Below are 17844 nucleotides of genomic sequence, written 5' to 3'. Positions count from 1 at the left end.
ATTACTACAGTGAACACCGAAGCCATCATCGAACGGAGGGAGTAGAAGGCCGAGGCAAGATTTTCTAGGGCCAGCCCCCAGCCAAATGTTGGCCAAGAACCAAATGGCAGCCAAATTACTAAGGCAGACCAAAATTTGTCATGGTCAGCTTTGGCCTGTAACCAAACGTGTCCTTGGTTTCCAAGCCGTTTCCCCACGAAGCATGAAACCAAAACCGATGGGCTTTTACACTATTAAGATAAAGGTATGGGTCAATTTATCTACCCGTGAGTTTGTTTAGTGAGTACAAAGATAGATCCAATGGGTTTATAGACATGAGTGTGGAGCGTTAATACCCAAACCTTCCATAGATTTTTTTTAAACCTAATCGTCGTAGTAGAGCAAACTATATCTGTCCACAATAACCTTATTCTCCTTTCCATCTTGGCACATATTTTACTCACTTGGTATATAGCCATAGAAAAATAATTGGAGAATATTATTATTTAGTTGTTTCAGAAATAAAAACTAAAAACTAAAAAAAAGAACAAATAATAAATGAACGTGACGACCTTAATGCTTTTTGTATTTCTCAGGTACGCTTACAGGCCAACCACGTATACCCTTCTCTTGTCCGAAATTCTGCAAATAAGTCGCACCCTGCACAACAGCTAGTTGGCTAAAACCCAGAGGGTTTGCGCTCGTTGCCATCTCTAATGGTGAGAAGAAGAAAAGTGCTCCATCGCCTAAGACATCGCACAGCTTTATCCAATGTAAGACATCATCATATATACACCACATATCAGCATATCACTGAGCTGCATAAATCAATTTCTCATGCATGTATTTTTTTTGAGATACCAAATACCAGTACCACTGAGAAATTTGCATTCTTGCATGCTGAAAAATGAGCAAAGTTGTACTAGAATGTGTAATTCAGGAGGGGTCACAATCACTTTGACCTGCTAAGTTAGATCCTACTGTCGACTGACAAACTACTCCATCACAAGGCTGCTGAGCTACACAACAACAGTTTCCATTTACACCGGTTCCTTGGAAGCAGATTAGCGTGCGCCATCGTCGTGATCGTTGTCATTGTCACCTTCATAGTACTCATCATCACGGTGAATCTGCTTGTCTTGGGTATGCTCTGGAGGATAACACGTTACAAAGTTATGTAGACACAATGATGATGAACAAGGACAGAGTTATGCATAAGACAATGTAACTATGTGAATGGCTGCTAGAGACTAAAATAAAAGGGCAAATCGAGAGAGCATTTGCCATGCACGTGAATCTAGACGACTCTTGACCCCTAGACAAATCATTAAATTGTTTAAATAAACAATACAGAGCATGCCAAAAATCTTTCACTTACGGTCAACGCGTTCATCAGGATCCAATTCATCTTCGTCAAAATCTGGGATATAAAAATCTGGAGGAACCTGCAAATGATTTATTTATGACCCCTCCAGAATAAATGCCTTGATTGAAGAAAAAGAAAATCTGAAAAAGCATATTTAATTGTTCTGATACTGCCCATGTTTTTATACATAACCATTTTCACTTGGGAGGTTTCATCATGCAAGTGCCAATGTATATATTCAACAACCGAGCAGAGAAAGCCTAACCTCTTGCATTTGAACACCAGGAGCATGCTGTATGGACCGCAAACTCTCCATCACTTGCACTTTGATTGAACTGAGATAGGTCTTACTGTTCAAATTGTCCTGCTCCAATTGAACAATAGGTAAGTCATAAATCATTGTCAATCTGCATGAAAGTTTCAGGCTTCTAGTAACACTAAATTGATTAACAAATTTTGTTTTTGAGGCAATGATTAACAATTTGTAGTTGAGCCACAGTTCAATATTTCAAATGCGACTTAATATAAAGATCAGGTATAGGGTTAATAAAGGCCAACAGGGAGATGTTTCTTTACCATGTTCAAATTTGGAACTTTCAGTGTATAATCTGGAGCAAAGTACTCGATGTATTCATTGTTTGGAATCTCTGCACAGAAAATGCCAAAGTAAAACTCTCTAGCATAGAAAACTATACAAAGAACTATCAGAAAATTTCAACACCATATGACGATAGGAACAGAAGGAACATGAGAAATTTTATAAGTAGCAACGATATCTAGGCTACTAGCTGCTTCACCCAAAAACAAGAGGACAAAGAAAGATAAGGCCTTGTTTAGTTGCAAAAAAATTTGCAAAATAAACACTATAGCACTTTCGTTTGTATTTGACAAACATTGTCTAATCATGGACTAAATAGACTCAAAAGATTTGTCTCGTAAATTACAGGTAAATGCAATTACTTATTTTTTTAATCTATATTTAATGCTCCATGTATGTGTCGCAAGATTCGATGTGACTGGGAATATGACAAATTTTGCAAAATTTCTCATGAACTAAACAAGGCCTAAGAAGCTGAAAATGAATAAATGATATACCATTTGGGAGTTCTGTGTCTAAAAGGACCCCAGTTTCAACAGCCCAACATCTTGCTACATTCTCCTTGGTGTATCCACCACCTCCAGTTACCTGAATGATTGGGAAAATACAATTATAGCCTATTAAAGCCAGATTGAGAGAAATACCACATAATAGTAACATCCCTTACCAGAAGAGGAATGTTGAATTTCTTGACAAACTTTACACATTCAGCATGGCCTGTTCATGAAAACAGATAAGGCATGTAAGCAGTTAAGCACTAATAGACAATTGAAGTAGGCTTAGCCTAAGGAAGCTAGGTGAATAGCCCAAAGGAATTCTAAAACTCCATTGATGGACATGAGCCCCCCTGTTCCCCCCCCCAACGGAAAAAAGGAAAAACACTGTAGCAACAAGACTGGAAAGCTAATTAGATATACACATGAGTCTTGCCGATTCTCTCTCTGTGTGTGTGTGTGTGTGTGTGTGTTAGAAACTGTAGAACCTTCAATGGAGAGGTTGAAGCAGCCTAGACGGTCCCTCGCCAATGAATCAGCCCCACATTGCAGAACAATAGCACCAGGCAGATATGTCTCAATAACTTTGGCAATAATCTGCATGATAACTCAGTTAACATAACAGGACTATGAAAATGACAAAATAACAAGAAAGGGATGCAGTGCAGGGTTACTGTTTTAAAAAGTCGAGTAAAGCTAGAGTCATCTATCCCATCTTTAAGTGGAATGTTGATGGCATAATATTTTCCTTCCCTTTCTCCTATATCCTTCAATAGCAGCAAGGTAAATCAGCATGAATCCATTGAAACAACATCTATAATTCTATATAACAATATAAAGGTCTCATCATTCCTCGGTCCCGGCACCATCCGTAAAAGATCCGGGTGCCGCGACCGAGGAAGATGCGGCAGCCCCATGTCCCTTCGTCCTCGAAACCTGGTGGAACAGAGCCAGGCCAGGTGGTGCACGTGGAGAGGTGGAGCGGGGCGCCAACACAGAAACCGCAGGCGTGGATGCTGACTGTGGCAGATCCGAGGATCCGGGAGCAGGCTGCAGGCGGTGCAGGCAATAAAGGCGGATCATCACCAGGAGCCACGCCTGTCCCCGCCAAAAAGAGAAACTGCCTGTAGGAGCAGTGTCATATGATGCCAAATTTTCTCCAGATTTTCAGGGAACCATTACCAAATAGATCAAAAGAATTGTCGTTCCCAAAGTTGGAGGAATGATTAAGCAAAGTGAGTGGAAGGAGAAGTATTTCAGATCTGAGACGGGCTCCGGCATTAGGATGAAGTTGAGCAAAGGGTTAAACGTTCTCATCAAACACGTCACGAGAGATATAAACGCGACCTTCAGCGACATACCGACACTTGAATCCTTTGTGCATCTTGCTATAGCCTAAAAACACGCATTGTTTGGAATGGAATTGAAGCTTGCGGGAATTGTAGGGCCGGAGGTTAGGCCAACATGCACAACCAGAGGTACGGAGAGTCGAGTAGTCTGGCGTTTTGATGAAACAGTCGCTCTAGAGGGGTTTGGCCATGGATGACTTTGCTGGGAGGCGGTTTATGAGATAAGTAGCGGTGATGAAGGCTTCATCCTAAAATTTAAGGGGCATGGAGGCATGAGCATGTAGCGACAAGCCCACTTCAACAATATGGCGATGTTTGCATTTAACCGAGCCATTTTGTTGATGAGCATAGGGACATGAAACATGGTGAGAGACCCCAATGCGTTGAAAGAAAGCATTCAACTTTTAATATTCCCCTCCCCAAACGGTTTGAATAGGTAGATTTTTCTTATCAAACTGACGTTGAACCATGTTTTGAAACTCATAGAATTTTTGGAAAACCTCATATTTGTAGCGCAGTAAATAGATCCATGTGAATTTGCTAAAATCATCAATGAAGCTAACATAAAAATTGTCCTTGCCAACAGAGGTGGCGTTGGACCCCATACATCAGAAAAAAAAAACAAATTCTAGAGGACTAGATGAAATGCTTGTTGATTTCGGATAGGGCAGCTGGTGATTCTTGCCTTTCTAACAAGCATCACACACAATATCTTTATTCAACTCAGAAACAAAAGAAATGTGATTTTTGCTAAGACCTACTGAACTATTGCAAACGACGAGTGACCAAGCTGGCTATGCCACCTAGACGAGGAAGACTTGATGTCACTATATGTCACTTTATTTGGAGGAGACCTAGACTTCAACGGATAGATGCCTCCTTTGCAGTTCCCTCTAAGAATAGTTCTCTTCATTTCCTAGTACAACACAACATAATTTGGATGATATTCAATAAAGGCATGATTATCACATGTAAGACGATGAACAGAGGCAAAGCTTTTTGCTAGCTTCAAGAACATAGAGGACATTGTTTAGAACAAGATTTTGTTTTGGGATACGAACAAAACTTTGACCAATTTGGTTGATTCTCATACCTACGCCACTTGATCGCTGCCATGGTACTTGTCTCTCATGGTGAGCTTCTCTAGTTCATTGGTGATGTGATTGGTAGCACCAGTATCGGTGTACCAATTGGTGTCGGTGCCGTAGGAGGTGGTGGCGGCCGACACAAATCGCTGCTCTGGAGGTCCAGTGAAGGATGCTTCGAAACACTTGTAGCAGCACAACATGGTGTGGCCCTCTTTGCCGCAAAGCTACCAAGTGGGGTGATCAGCATTGGAGGAGTTCTGTTGAGGACGACCGCCATTGCCCCCACGACCACCACGGGTAAAAATGTCAATGGGGGCCCGCGACCCGCGACCCGATGAATATTTACTCCATTAGGGTACCAATATGGAGTGAAACCAGTATCCATGGGTACATAAACGAAGCAAACCCTTCACCCATTGGGTACGCGGGTATGAGGACGTTCTAGTAATCCTCATACCCATTTACCCATGGGTGAAAAATACCCGGCCCAAAACTAAAGAAGCCCACCAGCCACCAGTCCACCGGCAGCCCATACACTGAAACCCTATGTAATGCTAGCAAAGTACTACTCTCTACTACGTGATTTGTATGGATCATGAACTATTATGGTGCTGTGACTAGTGGTTGCAGCTGAAATTATTATGTTGCTATTTGCTAGGTATATGGTGAGGTGACTATGTGACGATGCTTGTGAATGGCTATGTGACGATGCTTGTGAATTGCTACTACGTGACTAGTGCTTGTGAATTGCTACTACGTGACTAGTGCTTGTGAATTGCTGATGTTTGGCAGGTATGGGTGACCCGCCAGGTCTAATTTACCCACCCGGGTATGGGTCTGGAAAATTCCCCCACCCATGACTGTATATGGGGATACCCGTGGTGTCATATTGTTATCACGGGGATGAGTCTGGGGAGTTCATACCCGATGGGGATTTACCCATTGCCAACTCTAACCACGGGTGGCTGAACACCTGGAGCCGCCATGCAGCAGATCCATCCGCTACTCCCAACTCACCAATTTGGTGGAGTTCGCCCAAGGACAACGGCTCCACGCGCGCTGCCATGGCAGAGACTACAGGGTTGAAATCTATGTCGAGGCCAGTGAGGATGTAGGAGGCGATCTCTTCTTGCTCCAGTTTATTGCCTGTAGACGCCATGTCATCCACAAGGGATTTCATCTTGCTGAAAAACTCAGCGATAGAAGAGCCTTTCTGCGCAGTGGCTAGAGCTATGCGTGTGTTGATGACACGGCCACGAGATTGGGATGTTGTCATATCTTGGATGGCCTTCCACACATCGACGACAGTGGTACAGGTAGCGACCTGCACCAAGATCTCCCTGGAGATGGAGAGCACGTAGTTGAGGATCAACTGATCCTTGGCAACCCAAGTGTCATAGTCTGGGTTGGGGATAAGATCCGTCGGCTTATCAACAGACTTCGAGACCTCCTTCAGTTGAACCGGCACGTCAACATTGAGGAAATGCACGTCCTAGGCACCACGGAGGGCAGATATCACCTACGCCTTCCACAGCAAGTTGTTCTTCATGAGCTTCTCGGTGACTGGGCAGCCGATTGAGAGAGAAGCACTAGGAACAAAAGAAGCCATGAACGAGGTTATGAACGAACCTAGCTCTAAGTACCATGTGAAAATGATCGTAACGTGATGCCTTCTCAGGCTCACGGCTTCGTGTTATATAGGCTAGAAAAGGCCCCTAGCGTGGCAGCACATCTTGGAGTACAAGACAAGAAAGATTTACATGGAAAGGAAGATATCAATCAATCAATCAACTTATAAGTTACTCAATCCATCCCAAATTGTAAGTCGTTTGACTTTTTTAATATCAAGTTTGACCACTCGTCTTATTCAAAGTTTTGTACAAAATATCACTTTTTTTTGTCGTGTATTGGTTTATTAATAAAAGTTCTTCAAGAATGACCTAAATTTGACTATATTTGTACAAATTTTTTGAATAATACGAGTGGTCAAACTTGGGGTAAAAAAGTCAAACGTTTTACAATTTGGGATGGAGTATAATACAAGGAAACAACAAATATGGACTTGTATCTACATTGTCTCCTTGTATTGTAGGTCGATTGATTGATCACATATTTTGTTCCCTTGTAAGTCTTTCTTGACTTGTACACTACGTTGTATGTGCCACGCTAGGAGCTTTTCTAGCCTATATAACACAGAGCCGTGCGACTGAGAGGGCATCACGTTACAACCATTTTCACATGGTAGTCAGAGCTAGGTTTCTCCACAATCTCGTCCATGGCTTCTTCCGATACTGGTGTTGCGCTCTCAATCGGGTGTCCTGGCACCGAGAAGCTTGCGAAGAACTACCTGCTGTGGAAGGAGCGGGTCATGTCAGCCTTGCGTGGTGCACAAATCGTGCATTACCTCAACCCCGACGCACCAGTGTCGGCGAAGGAGATTCCCAAGTCAGCTGACAAGCAAATCGACTTGGTTTTGAACCCAGAGTATGAGGCCTAGGTTGCAAAGGATCAAACGATTCTCAATTACCTGCTTTCATCTATTTCCACAGAACTCTTGGTGCGTGTGGCCACATGTTCCACCGCCGCCGAAGTGTGGAAGGTCAACCAAGACATGCCAGCGGCCTAATTTCATGGGCGCGTCATCCACACGCGCATGGCGTTGGTCACCGACCAGAAGGGCTCCTCCACCATCACCGAGTTCTCCAGTCGCATGAAATCTCTTGCAAATGACATGACAACTACAGGAAAGAAGTTGGAGGACAAAGAAACCGCCTCCTACATCCTCGTCGGCCTCCACATGGACTTCAACCCTGCCGTCTCCACCATGGCAGTGTGTGAGCCACTGACCTTGGGGGAACTCGACACCCAACTCGTTTGTTGGGAGCAGCGAATGGATCTGCTGCACGGTGGCAGCTCATCAGCAAATTCAGCCGTTCGCGGCGGCCATGGAGGCAACACCCGTGGTAGCAATGTTGGCCATGTCATGGCAGCGGCCGCAGCAACGGAGGTCGTCATCAGCCCAACCAAAATGTCAATGCCGACCGCCTCACCTGTCAGTTGTGCGACAAGGAGGGCCACACGGTTCTATGCTGCTTCAAGCGCTTCGACGCGTCCTTCACCCTCGACATTGACAACGACTACCTCTTATGACATCGACACAAATTGGTACACCGGTACTGATGCTACCGATCACTTCATCAGCAAGTCGGACAAACTCATCGTGAGGGACAAGTATCATGGAACCAATTAGGTGCACACCGCCAATGTTGCCGGTATGAGAATCGACCGAATTGGCCAAAGTTTTGTTCGTACCCCAAATCGAGATCTTGTCCTCTATCTTTATGTACCGAAGCTAGCAAAAATTGCCTCTATCCATCAACTAACTTCTGACAATCATGGATTCAAGGAATTTCATCCAAATTATTTTTTGATTAAGCATGAGGCAACGAAGAAAATTCTTCTTAGAGGAAACTACGAAGGTGGTCTCTACCCGTTGAAGTCTAGGTCTTCCATGAATGAAGTGACATGTGGTGCCATCAAGTCCTCCTTGGCTAGATGACACAACCGTCTTGATCATCCCTATAGTAGTTAAGCAGGTCCTTAGCACAAACAATATTCCCTTTGTTTCATAGTCAAATAAAGATGTAGTTTGTGATGCTTGTCAGAAAGGCAAGAGTCATCAGCTTCCTATTCTAAGTCAACAAGTGTTTCATCTAGTCCCCTTGAACTTGTGTTCTCTGATGTATGGGGACCCGCTCCCACCTCTGTTAGCAAGAACAATTTTTATGTTAGCTTCATTGATGATTTTAGTAAGTTTACTTGGATTTACTTGTTGCGCCACAAATCTGAAGTTTTCCAAAAAATTCATGAATTCCAAAGCATGGTTGAAAGGCAATTTGATAAAAAGATTTTAGCCATGCAAACTAATTGGGGAGGTAAATACCAAAAGTTGAATGCTTTCTTTCAACGAATTGGCATCTCTCATCATGTTTCTTGCCCCTATGCTCATCAACAGAATGTGCTTAACGCAAACACCACCATATTGTTGAAGTTGGGTTATCCTTGCTTGCTCACGCTTCTATGCCGTTAAAATTCTAGGATGAAGCTTTATCACTGCTACCTATTTGATTAATCGCCTCCCTAGCAAGGATATCCACGGCCAGACTCCCTTACAACGCCTCTTTCATCAACCACCAGATTACTTGACCCTTCATACGTTTGGTTGCGTTTGTTGGCCAAACCTCCGCCCTATAATTCCAGGAAACTCCGGGATCTAGAGAAGGATTTTGCCATTAAGGATCTCAAGATCTTCATTACTTTCTGGAAATTCAGGTTCAACAAAAAAAGGGTGAGCTGTTGCTGACACAGGACTGATATCTTGCCGAGAGTTGATATGCAGCTTTGCAAACTGGTGTCTACACCTCTTAGCACCACAAAAAAAAATATCACTCAAAAAAACTATCACTCACTGATGGAACTAAGATGGGGACAGAAGATTCTACCAAGTATAGAAGTATTGTGGGGGCTCTTCAGTAGATAGGTTTCAGGCTCTGTTAGTTTCCTGGGGAAGCGGGGATTGAAGCCGCGCAGCAGGTTGGGGACGAGCTGCGAGTCAACGACGGTGTGGTCGATGTCACGCAGGGCATCGGCAGTGGCCTTAATCTTCTGGCAGTAGTCATCAATGGAGAGATTGCACTGAGTCATCGAGTGGAACTCATGACTTAGGAAGACAGCGCAGGAGGCCTTGTTCGCCTGGAAGAGGCCCGCGATCGCTGTCCACAGCGTATCACTTATAAAATTTAACGCGTATATAGGCAGAATGTCATAGGTTTTGGCTTATAGATGCATCAACCAACCAATGGTGATCCTTGCCATACAAGGAGGCACACGGGCTCTAGGCCCATTGCAGCACAAGACCATGTAGCCCAAAGGGCCATAATAGTTACCTGTCTAACATAAAGGTCTAGTGTAGTCCCCATGCCTGCATTTGCGACAATGACAGAAAGCTAATAGAAACTAAATGGAGGTGAAATACATAAATTATTCATGACGGTTGTGAGTTGAACCTTACCTTAATATCACCCGTTCCAGGAAAGAACAGATCACCATATTTGTGGAAGCTCACAGTCATTACCCTGCAAAACATTAAAGAGAAAAAGTTAAGAAATCTGAAGCACCTTGAAGACACTCAATAATTAACACGCTACAGTGAGGCAAACCAATGAACAACAAAAAAATGATGAAGCCATGGACTAGATTGAAAATTCATCAAGACAAGTAGACAGCAACAATAACAAAAAAGATAGCTATAGGAATTACAGTAAATAATCTTTTAGTGGAAAAGCATGAACCTGTCAGTGAAATAAAAGGCTTCTTCAACTCCATCTCCATGATGGACATCAATGTCAATATAAAGAACCCTGGCATGGTACTTCAGAAGCTCCAGAATTCCTAATACTAGATCATTAATGTAACAGAAGCCTGACGCCTCACACTTTTTGGCATGATGCAGCCCACCAGCCCAATTAATGGCGATGTCACATGTTTTATGATTTAATCTGCGAGCAGCATCTAAAAAGAATATAAAGAACAGCTTAGAGAGTTCGTAAAACTGAAAGAAGCCTCAGACCCTCAGTCATTTTAACAATACCTAAAGTTCCTCCAGTATAGATTTGGCAGAACTCAAACAAATTATCAAAGACCGGACAGTCTTCTCCAAGATTGTCTGAGAACAGAGAAAAAACAAACCCAGATAAATTAAGTCAGAAAACCAAAAAAGGCTGTGGCTACAATCGATAGAGATTTTAATTGGTGTCAGATAGGCAGATTATGGAAGATATAAACCAGATTGTTTTCATTTAATTGGAAATAGCTAACCTTACATTTCTTGTATGCAACAATTGGCTAAATAAAATATATACAGTGATAATCTCTTCTTTCTATTCTTTTAACAACTATATACATGAAGACCTAAGCAAAATATAAGTGTAGCAACACCTTAGATCTAATTAACAAGTGTTAGAATATTGTGCTACTAATCCCTTTGGATATTGTACTAGTCTTTTACTGCTATTTAGTTAGCTGTACGCCACCCTATGTGGCTATGTGAACAGGCCCCTTGGGCCTCTATATATTGTAACCCCTTGTGTAAACATCTCTCAATCAATCTAAGCCTGTTCGGCTATTCTCTAATATGGTATCACGAGACTAATCTGGTCCTGTGCCCTTCCGCTTCTCTTCTCGGCGCCCGCGCGCCTTTCCTCTCGGCCCGCGCGCGCCCTTCGGGCCGCGCGCGCCCTTCCTCCTCCCGGCCGCCGCGCCGCGCGCCCTTCCCTGCCGCCGCGCCGCCCTTTCCTCGATGGCTGCTCACGCCGGTGGAACGGCTTCCTCTGCTACTGCCCTCCGCGATGAAGCGCTCGCCGCCGCCCAGGCCCTCGAAGATGAAGCCGCCTCTCTGCGCGCCTCCAACTCAGAGCGCAGTGCGCAACTCCAGGAGGAGGCTGCCCTTCTGAAAACCGCCGCCGCCGCCCAGGAACGGGTCCGTGTGGCCGCTGCCGCCCTCGATGCGGAGCGCGCGGCCGCTGATGCCCTGGAGCAGCAGGCTGCCGCCCTCCGCGAGCGCCTTCGCGGACGAGATGCTGAAATCCACGATGACAGCGACGACGACTCCATCTCCTCCGAAGCCGCAGCCATCGCTCACCTGCACAGCCAGGCCTCCGCCGTCCAGAACATCAAGAATCTGATTCCCATCACTCTTGATCTTCAGTCCTCCAACTACTCCAAGTGGCGCGGCCACGTCCTTCTCGTTCTGGGTCGATTCGCCCTGAAGGACCACGTCCTCAGTGACGCTTCCCGCCCTGCTGATGCTGCATGGTCACGCATGGATTGCGTGGTCGTGTCTTGGCTCTACAACACCGTCTCCGCCGACATCCTGGACGTCATCCACGAGCGCGACGGTGTCACCGCCCGGGTGGCTTGGCTCGGGATTGAACAGCAGTTCCTCAACAACCGTGAGTCCCGTGCCATGATCCTCGACGCTGAGTTCCGCAACTTCTGCCAAGGCTCTCTCTCCATCGACGAGTATTGCCGCAAGATGAAGACCATGGCTGATGCCCTTGCCGACCTCGGTGAACCCCTCAATGATCGCACCATGGTGATGAACATTCTGCGCGGCCTCAACGAGCGTTTTCAGTTCGTGGCTCAACTCATCTCTCGCCAGCGGCCGTTCCCGTCCTTCGTTGACGTTCGCGCCGACCTGCGTCTCGCTGAGCTCACCATTGGGACTACCTCGGCGCCGCCTACAGCCCTCGTCGTCTCTTCGTCCAGCAGGCCATCTGCCCCATCACCGCCCTCTGGTGCTGCTTCCCCGCGCACTCCTCAGCCTGCTGGAGGGGCGGCTGCCGGGACATCTTTCGACGGCAACCGCAACCGGCGCCGCCGCGGTGGGCGTGGCCAGGGCGGCCAGGGCAGCCAGGGAGGCCACAACAGCTCTCCTGGCGCTGCTCAGTGGCCCTCCCTCCTCAACCAATGGACCGGATCCATCCATATGTGGCCTGGCTCCACCACCGGCGGCCCCCGCGGTCCTCCACCTCGTCCTGGCGCTGCTCTGTCTCCACAACAGCACGCACTACTGACTAGCGGCGCTGGGCAATACTACTCGGAACCTCAGACACCCCCTCCTGCGTGGTCTCCAGCATGGACTCCGCCACCTCCTCCGGCGCCCCCGTCAGCATGGGCACCATGGGATGCTCAATCCCTCGCGAGTGCTTTTAGCACCGTCTCCCTCACACCGTCGCCAAGCTCTTCTGACTGGGTGCTCAACTCCGGTGCTACTTCCCACATTGCCTCCAACCCCGGTATGGTCACCATGTCCCCGACTTCTTCTTTTCCTTCTTCCATCGTCGTGGGCAACGGTGCCACCCTCCCGGTTATTGGCACTGGTTACTCCCTCATTCCGGGTCCTTTTCACTTAAATAATGTTCTTATCGCTCCTGACATTATTCAGAACCTTCTTTCTATTCGACAGTTCACTTCTGATAACCTCGTTTGATAACCTCGTTTCTGTTGAGTTTGACCCACTTGGTGTTTCTGTGAAGGATCTCCGTACCAGCAACACCCTCCTGCGATGTGATAGCTCGGGCCCTCTATACACCCTACAGTTTCCGTCGTCTTCTACCGGCCCATGCGCTCTTGTGGCCACCCCTTCTCCGACTACTTGGCACCGTCGTCTCGGGCACCCCGGCAAGGCCACTCTTCAGAGCCTCGCCCGGTCCTCCTCCATCGTCTGCAGTCAGCCCGACGGCGACTCCCTCTGTCATGCCTGTCAACTTGGACGCCATGTTCGTTTACCTTTTTCCCATTCTGTATCGCGTGCATCCAAGAATTTCGACTTAGTTCATTGTGATTTATGGACCTCGCCCATTGTCAGTATATCCGGATTTAAATATTATCTAATTATTCTGGATGATCACTCCCATTTTCTTTGGACTTTTCCGCTGCGCCTCAAGTTCGACACCTTTTCTGTGCTCTCTAATTTTTTTGCCTATGTGCACACTCAGTTTGGTTGCACCATCAAATCTGTGCAATGTGACAATGGACGTGAATTTGATAACTCTGCTGCACGTGCTTTCTTTCTTGCTAAAGGTGTTGTTCTTCGCATGTCCTGCCCCTACACCTCACAGCAGAATGGCAAAGCCGAGCGCATGATTCGCACCACCAACAATGTCATTCGCACTCTCCTGTTTCAAGCCTCCATGCCCCCTTCCTATTGGGCTGATGCGCTTGCTACAGCCACACACCTCCTCAACCGTCTTCCCACTAAAACTTTAGACATGAGCACACCCTTCTTTGCTCTCTACGGCACCCACCCCTCCTACCATGACCTTCGTGCCTTCGGATGCACCTGCTACCCCAACCTCACCGCAACCACCCCTCACAAACTTGCTCCTCGCTCTTGCTTGTGTGTTTTCATTGGCTACTCTCCTTATCACAAAGGATACCGGTGCCTCGATCTCAACACTAATCGTGTCATCATCTCTCGTCATGTCATTTTTGATGAGACAACCTTTCCCTTCTCTCGCCATCGGACCTCAGCTCCCCACGAGCTTGATTTTCTAACTAACAATGAGCTGCTAGCTCCTTCCTCTTCTGCAGGTACACCCTTGACCACTTCCGGTGCCCCTGCTCAGTTACCTATGCAGGCTGCACCTGAGGTACCTGAGGATGCTCCGGTTCCGCTCTGGCCCCCCGTTCTGGCCGGGCCAGCGCTCCGGCGCCCTCCCCCAGGTTTCCGCGCACCGTCAGCAGCTCGTTCTGCCCCGGCTGCAGCCCCGGTGCCCTCATCGCCCACCAGGCTGCCCCTGGCTGCAGCCCCGTCGCCTACTGCTCCGGCGCCTGCTGCTCCTTCGGTGCTGCCCATGGCCGACGCTGTACCGAGGCCGCCGGTCATCCATGTGTACACCCGGCGCCATCCATCCCCTGCAGCTCCTATGGCAGCAGCTTTCCAGAAGCCGCCTATCACCCAGGTGTACACTCGGCGCCCTCCACCACCACCATCATCGCCGGCTGCTGCTGCTCCTCGCCGCTCCACCATCATACCTTCTCCCCCACGGTATGTCAAAGATGGTCCTCCGGTTGGTGCTGTACCCATCGCACCAGTTGACAACAACCATGGTATGACGACTCGTGGGAAGTCTGGATACATTCAGCCTCGCATTCTTCATGCTGAGGGTCTGTCTCCAATTCCCCGGTCTTGCCGCGCTGCGTTTGCTGATCCTCACTGGCGTCGTGCCATGGAAGAGGAATATGCCGCTCTCATGGACAACAACACTTGGGATCTTGTTCCTCGGCCCGCCAATGCCAATGTGGTCACCGGAAAATGGATTTTCAAACATAAATTTCATGCTGATGGCTCTCTGGACAGATACAAGGCTCGTTGGGTCCTTCGCGGCTTCACTCAACGCCCCGGCATTGACTACGAGGAAACCTTCAGTCCCGTTGTCAAACCAGCCACTGTCCGTACAGTTCTCACTATAGCTCACTCCCGGGATTGGCCGATTCATCAACTTGACGTCAAGAATGCCTTTCTTCAAGGGACCCTCTCAGAAACTGTGTACTGCCTCCAGCCAACAGGATTCGCTAACTCTGCTCTTCCTCAGCATGTGTGCAGACTCAACAAATCCCTCTATGGCTTGAAGCAAGCCCCCCGCGCATGGTACAGCCGCTTCGCATCATTCCTGCTCTCCTTGGGGTTCACTGAAGCTCGATCAGACACCTCTCTGTTTGTCTACCACCGTGGTTCAGAGACTGTCTATCTGCTGCTTTACGTGGACGATATTGTTCTCACTGCATCCTCCCAGCAGCTTCTCCGTCAAGTCATTGATGCTCTAATGAAGGAGTTCGCCATGAAGGACCTTGGCCCTCTTCACCATTTCCTGGGCATGGCAGTTCAGCGACGAGGTGACTCTCTATTCCTCTCTCAACGGCAGTATGCGCTGGACATTTTGGCTCGTCATGGCATGGCTGATTGCAAACCGTGCTCCACTCCTGTTGACACCTGCGCCAAAGTCTCTGCCACTGATGGTCCCTCTGTTGCTGATCCCACCGATTACCGCAGCCTCGTGGGTGCTCTTCAGTACTTGACATTCACCAGGCTCGACATTGCTTATGCCGTCCAACAAGTTTGCCTTCACATGCACGATCCTCGGGAGAGTCATCTTGTTGCTGCCAAACGGATCCTGCGCTATCTCCAGGGGACTCTTGATCATGGCCTCATCATTCCTCGGACTTCCCCGACACAACTTGTTGTCTACACGGATGCTGATTGGGCCGGATGCCCGGACACTCGCCGCTCTACCTCCGGTTATGCCGTATTCCTCGGAGGCAGCCTTGTCTCCTGGTCTTCTAAGCGGCATCCCACACTGTCTCTCGCTCCAGTGCTGAGGCCGAGTACCGGGCTGTTGCTAACGGCGTCGCTGAAGCTTCTTGGCTGCGGCAGCTTCTCCAGGAACTCCATCATCCTCTTACCACAGCCTGTCTTGTCTACTGCGACAATGTGAGCGCTGTCTATCTCTCCACCAACCCTGTGCAACATCAGCGCACCAAACATGTGGAGATTGACCTTCATTTCATCCGGGAACGTGTGGCCATTGGTGCTGTTCGCGTACTTCATGTACCCACTACTTCTCAGTTTGCTGATGTATTCACCAAGGGGCTGCCTACTTCAGTTTTTCAAGACTTCCGCTCCAGTCTGAATGTTCGCTGCTGCGACGTTCCGACTGCGGGGGGGGGGGTGTTGTTAGAATATTGTGCTACTAATCCCTTTGGATATTGTACTAGTCTTTTACTGCTATTTAGTTAGCTGTACGCCACCCTATGTGGCTATGTGAACAGGCCCCTTGGGCCTCTATATATTGTAACCCCTTGTGTAAACATCTCTCAATCAATCTAAGCCTGTTCGGCTATTCTCTAATAACAAGAATAAACAAAGGTATAATAAGAATGAAACATGAGCAAGTTACGTGACATGTTCACTGTGAAATTAACACAGTCTGGAAGAATAAGTTTGAAAAAAATAAAACTTCAGCATCCATACATCTGGTTAATTCACTTGCATATAGGTGCTGGGTGTCAGGAGTTATCCGGTGCAAGAATTCCACATAATCAGCAGAATGGAACTGGGCAAGCTCTATTGGATATGCTTTGTGTGGTCTCTGCAGAATCCATTGGTTGCAAAATAACATTAAATATTACAGTCTTCATGGGTCCAAAGAAAATGAATAGATTATATCAATACTGACATATATCTCCATCTTTTTATGAAGTCCATATGAAAGAACAAGGTGATGTGTCATACAGAGACGATGAGGCTTCATGGGGTGATTTGGCCCAAAGTAGACATTGCCAACATCTCCTAAAATGGGTTTGGCAAAAGAAATTATTAAGCCAGCAATCACAAATTCAAACATTTGTTTTGAAAGACCCAGGAGCTCTGGAACTATACAAATTTGAACAAATAAAATAAAACAGTTTACATATTAAAAAAACTGGGTGGAACTTTACATCAATGTTTTCATTTTCTAGAACGTGGATAAAGACAGTCTATATGCAGAGAGCGCAGAGACAATGAATTTTTTGCAAGAATCTTATTTTCTATAACCTGGAAAGAACCAAATGTAATTTTGTAGCTACAAATCTACAAGACTAGCTTGCCTTGACTCGTCTCAAATAGGGATTTAGCGCACAATGAATTCCATTCAAATCTTGATCCAAGAGATATTTTGCACCTATGTTATCTGACTCGGGACAAAGCACAAATCATTCTATAACGAACCTAAGCTAAACTATAAAGAACCTAGCATCAGGGCTTGTGATTGGTGAACACCAATTCAAATCAGCCCCAATTCAAACCGAGCAAGTCCTGGAAGTAATACCTCCAGCAATTTCCCCTTGCTAAAATAGCCCAAAATTCAGCTGAGCAAAAGGCGATCCCCACGAGCATTGATCACGTCTGACCACTTGAAATCAGCGAAACAAAAAGAAACTACTCAGTCCCCGTAGAATCCCCGCTTCAGTGCTTAAAGGCTTAAAGCCACGCGCAGTAGGCGATGGAACACCGAAGTCCGAAGTGGAGTAATAAGAACTAAGAACATCGAGTTGCGACTGTGGCGAGAGCTAGGGTTTTGCAGCCAGGAGAAGAGGTAGCGCGGTGAATGTACCGTCGTAGAAGTAGGATATCCGGTCTTTCTCCAGCATCGCTTCACTGCTGACGACCGCGGCACGGGGGCAGAGAAAATCAAGGTCGCCCAGCGGCCCAGGTTAACAGAGGCCGAACCAGACCCAGCGCGACGGCGGCGGCGGCGGATGGATGTGGCGGGGCGGTCGTGCACGAGCGCAAGGGGAGAAGCGGAAGCCGCCGTCCCGGGTGGGGACTGGGGAACGCTCTGGATCGGGTTGGACGCTGTGGATCAAG

At 47.2% G+C, this 17844-nt stretch overlaps 1 protein-coding gene across 4 annotated transcripts; it reads right to left on the bottom strand.

Annotated features, from left to right (window-relative positions):
- LOC8075265 (histone deacetylase 9) lies at positions 782–17791 on the bottom strand. 4 transcript variants are annotated; one of them, XM_002446356.2, is made up of 14 exons: positions 17591–17791; positions 16673–16785; positions 16468–16585; positions 10525–10599; positions 10226–10445; positions 9946–10009; positions 3112–3204; positions 2926–3034; positions 2611–2660; positions 2441–2531; positions 1922–1992; positions 1611–1709; positions 1358–1424; positions 782–1129 (listed from the first exon to the last, which is right to left on the bottom strand). In XM_002446356.2, the coding sequence occupies exons 1-14, from the start codon at positions 17625–17627 to the stop codon at positions 1044–1046; spliced, it is 1293 nt and encodes a 430-aa protein (XP_002446401.1). In that variant the 5' UTR covers positions 17628–17791; the 3' UTR covers positions 782–1043. The 4 variants fall into 4 exon arrangements, with proteins under 4 accessions (XP_002446401.1, XP_021318570.1, XP_021318572.1 ...); XM_021462895.1 differs by having other exon boundaries at positions 1358–1414; positions 17591–17789; XM_021462897.1 differs by lacking the exon at positions 3112–3204 and having other exon boundaries at positions 17591–17778.

This window comes from Sorghum bicolor, chromosome 6 (genome assembly GCF_000003195.3).
Source record: "Sorghum bicolor cultivar BTx623 chromosome 6, Sorghum_bicolor_NCBIv3, whole genome shotgun sequence".
NCBI lineage: Eukaryota > Viridiplantae > Streptophyta > Magnoliopsida > Poales > Poaceae > Sorghum > Sorghum bicolor.
Note: the sequence above shows the minus strand (reverse complement) of the source record. Positions and strands in the feature narration are given on the sequence as shown.

Excerpts from the sequence above, each read along its gene's own strand:
- LOC8075265 (XM_021462895.1), bottom strand. The coding sequence starts at position 17,627 with ATGCTGGAGAAAGACCGGATATCCTACTTCTACGACG. Across the intron at positions 16,786-17,590 it reads GATATCCTACTTCTACGACG|GAGATGTTGGCAATGTCTAC; the intron begins GTACATTCACCG and ends AACCCATTTTAG. Across the intron at positions 2,661-2,925 it reads CTTCAACCTCTCCATTGAAG|GCCATGCTGAATGTGTAAAG; the intron begins GTTCTACAGTTT and ends TTTCATGAACAG.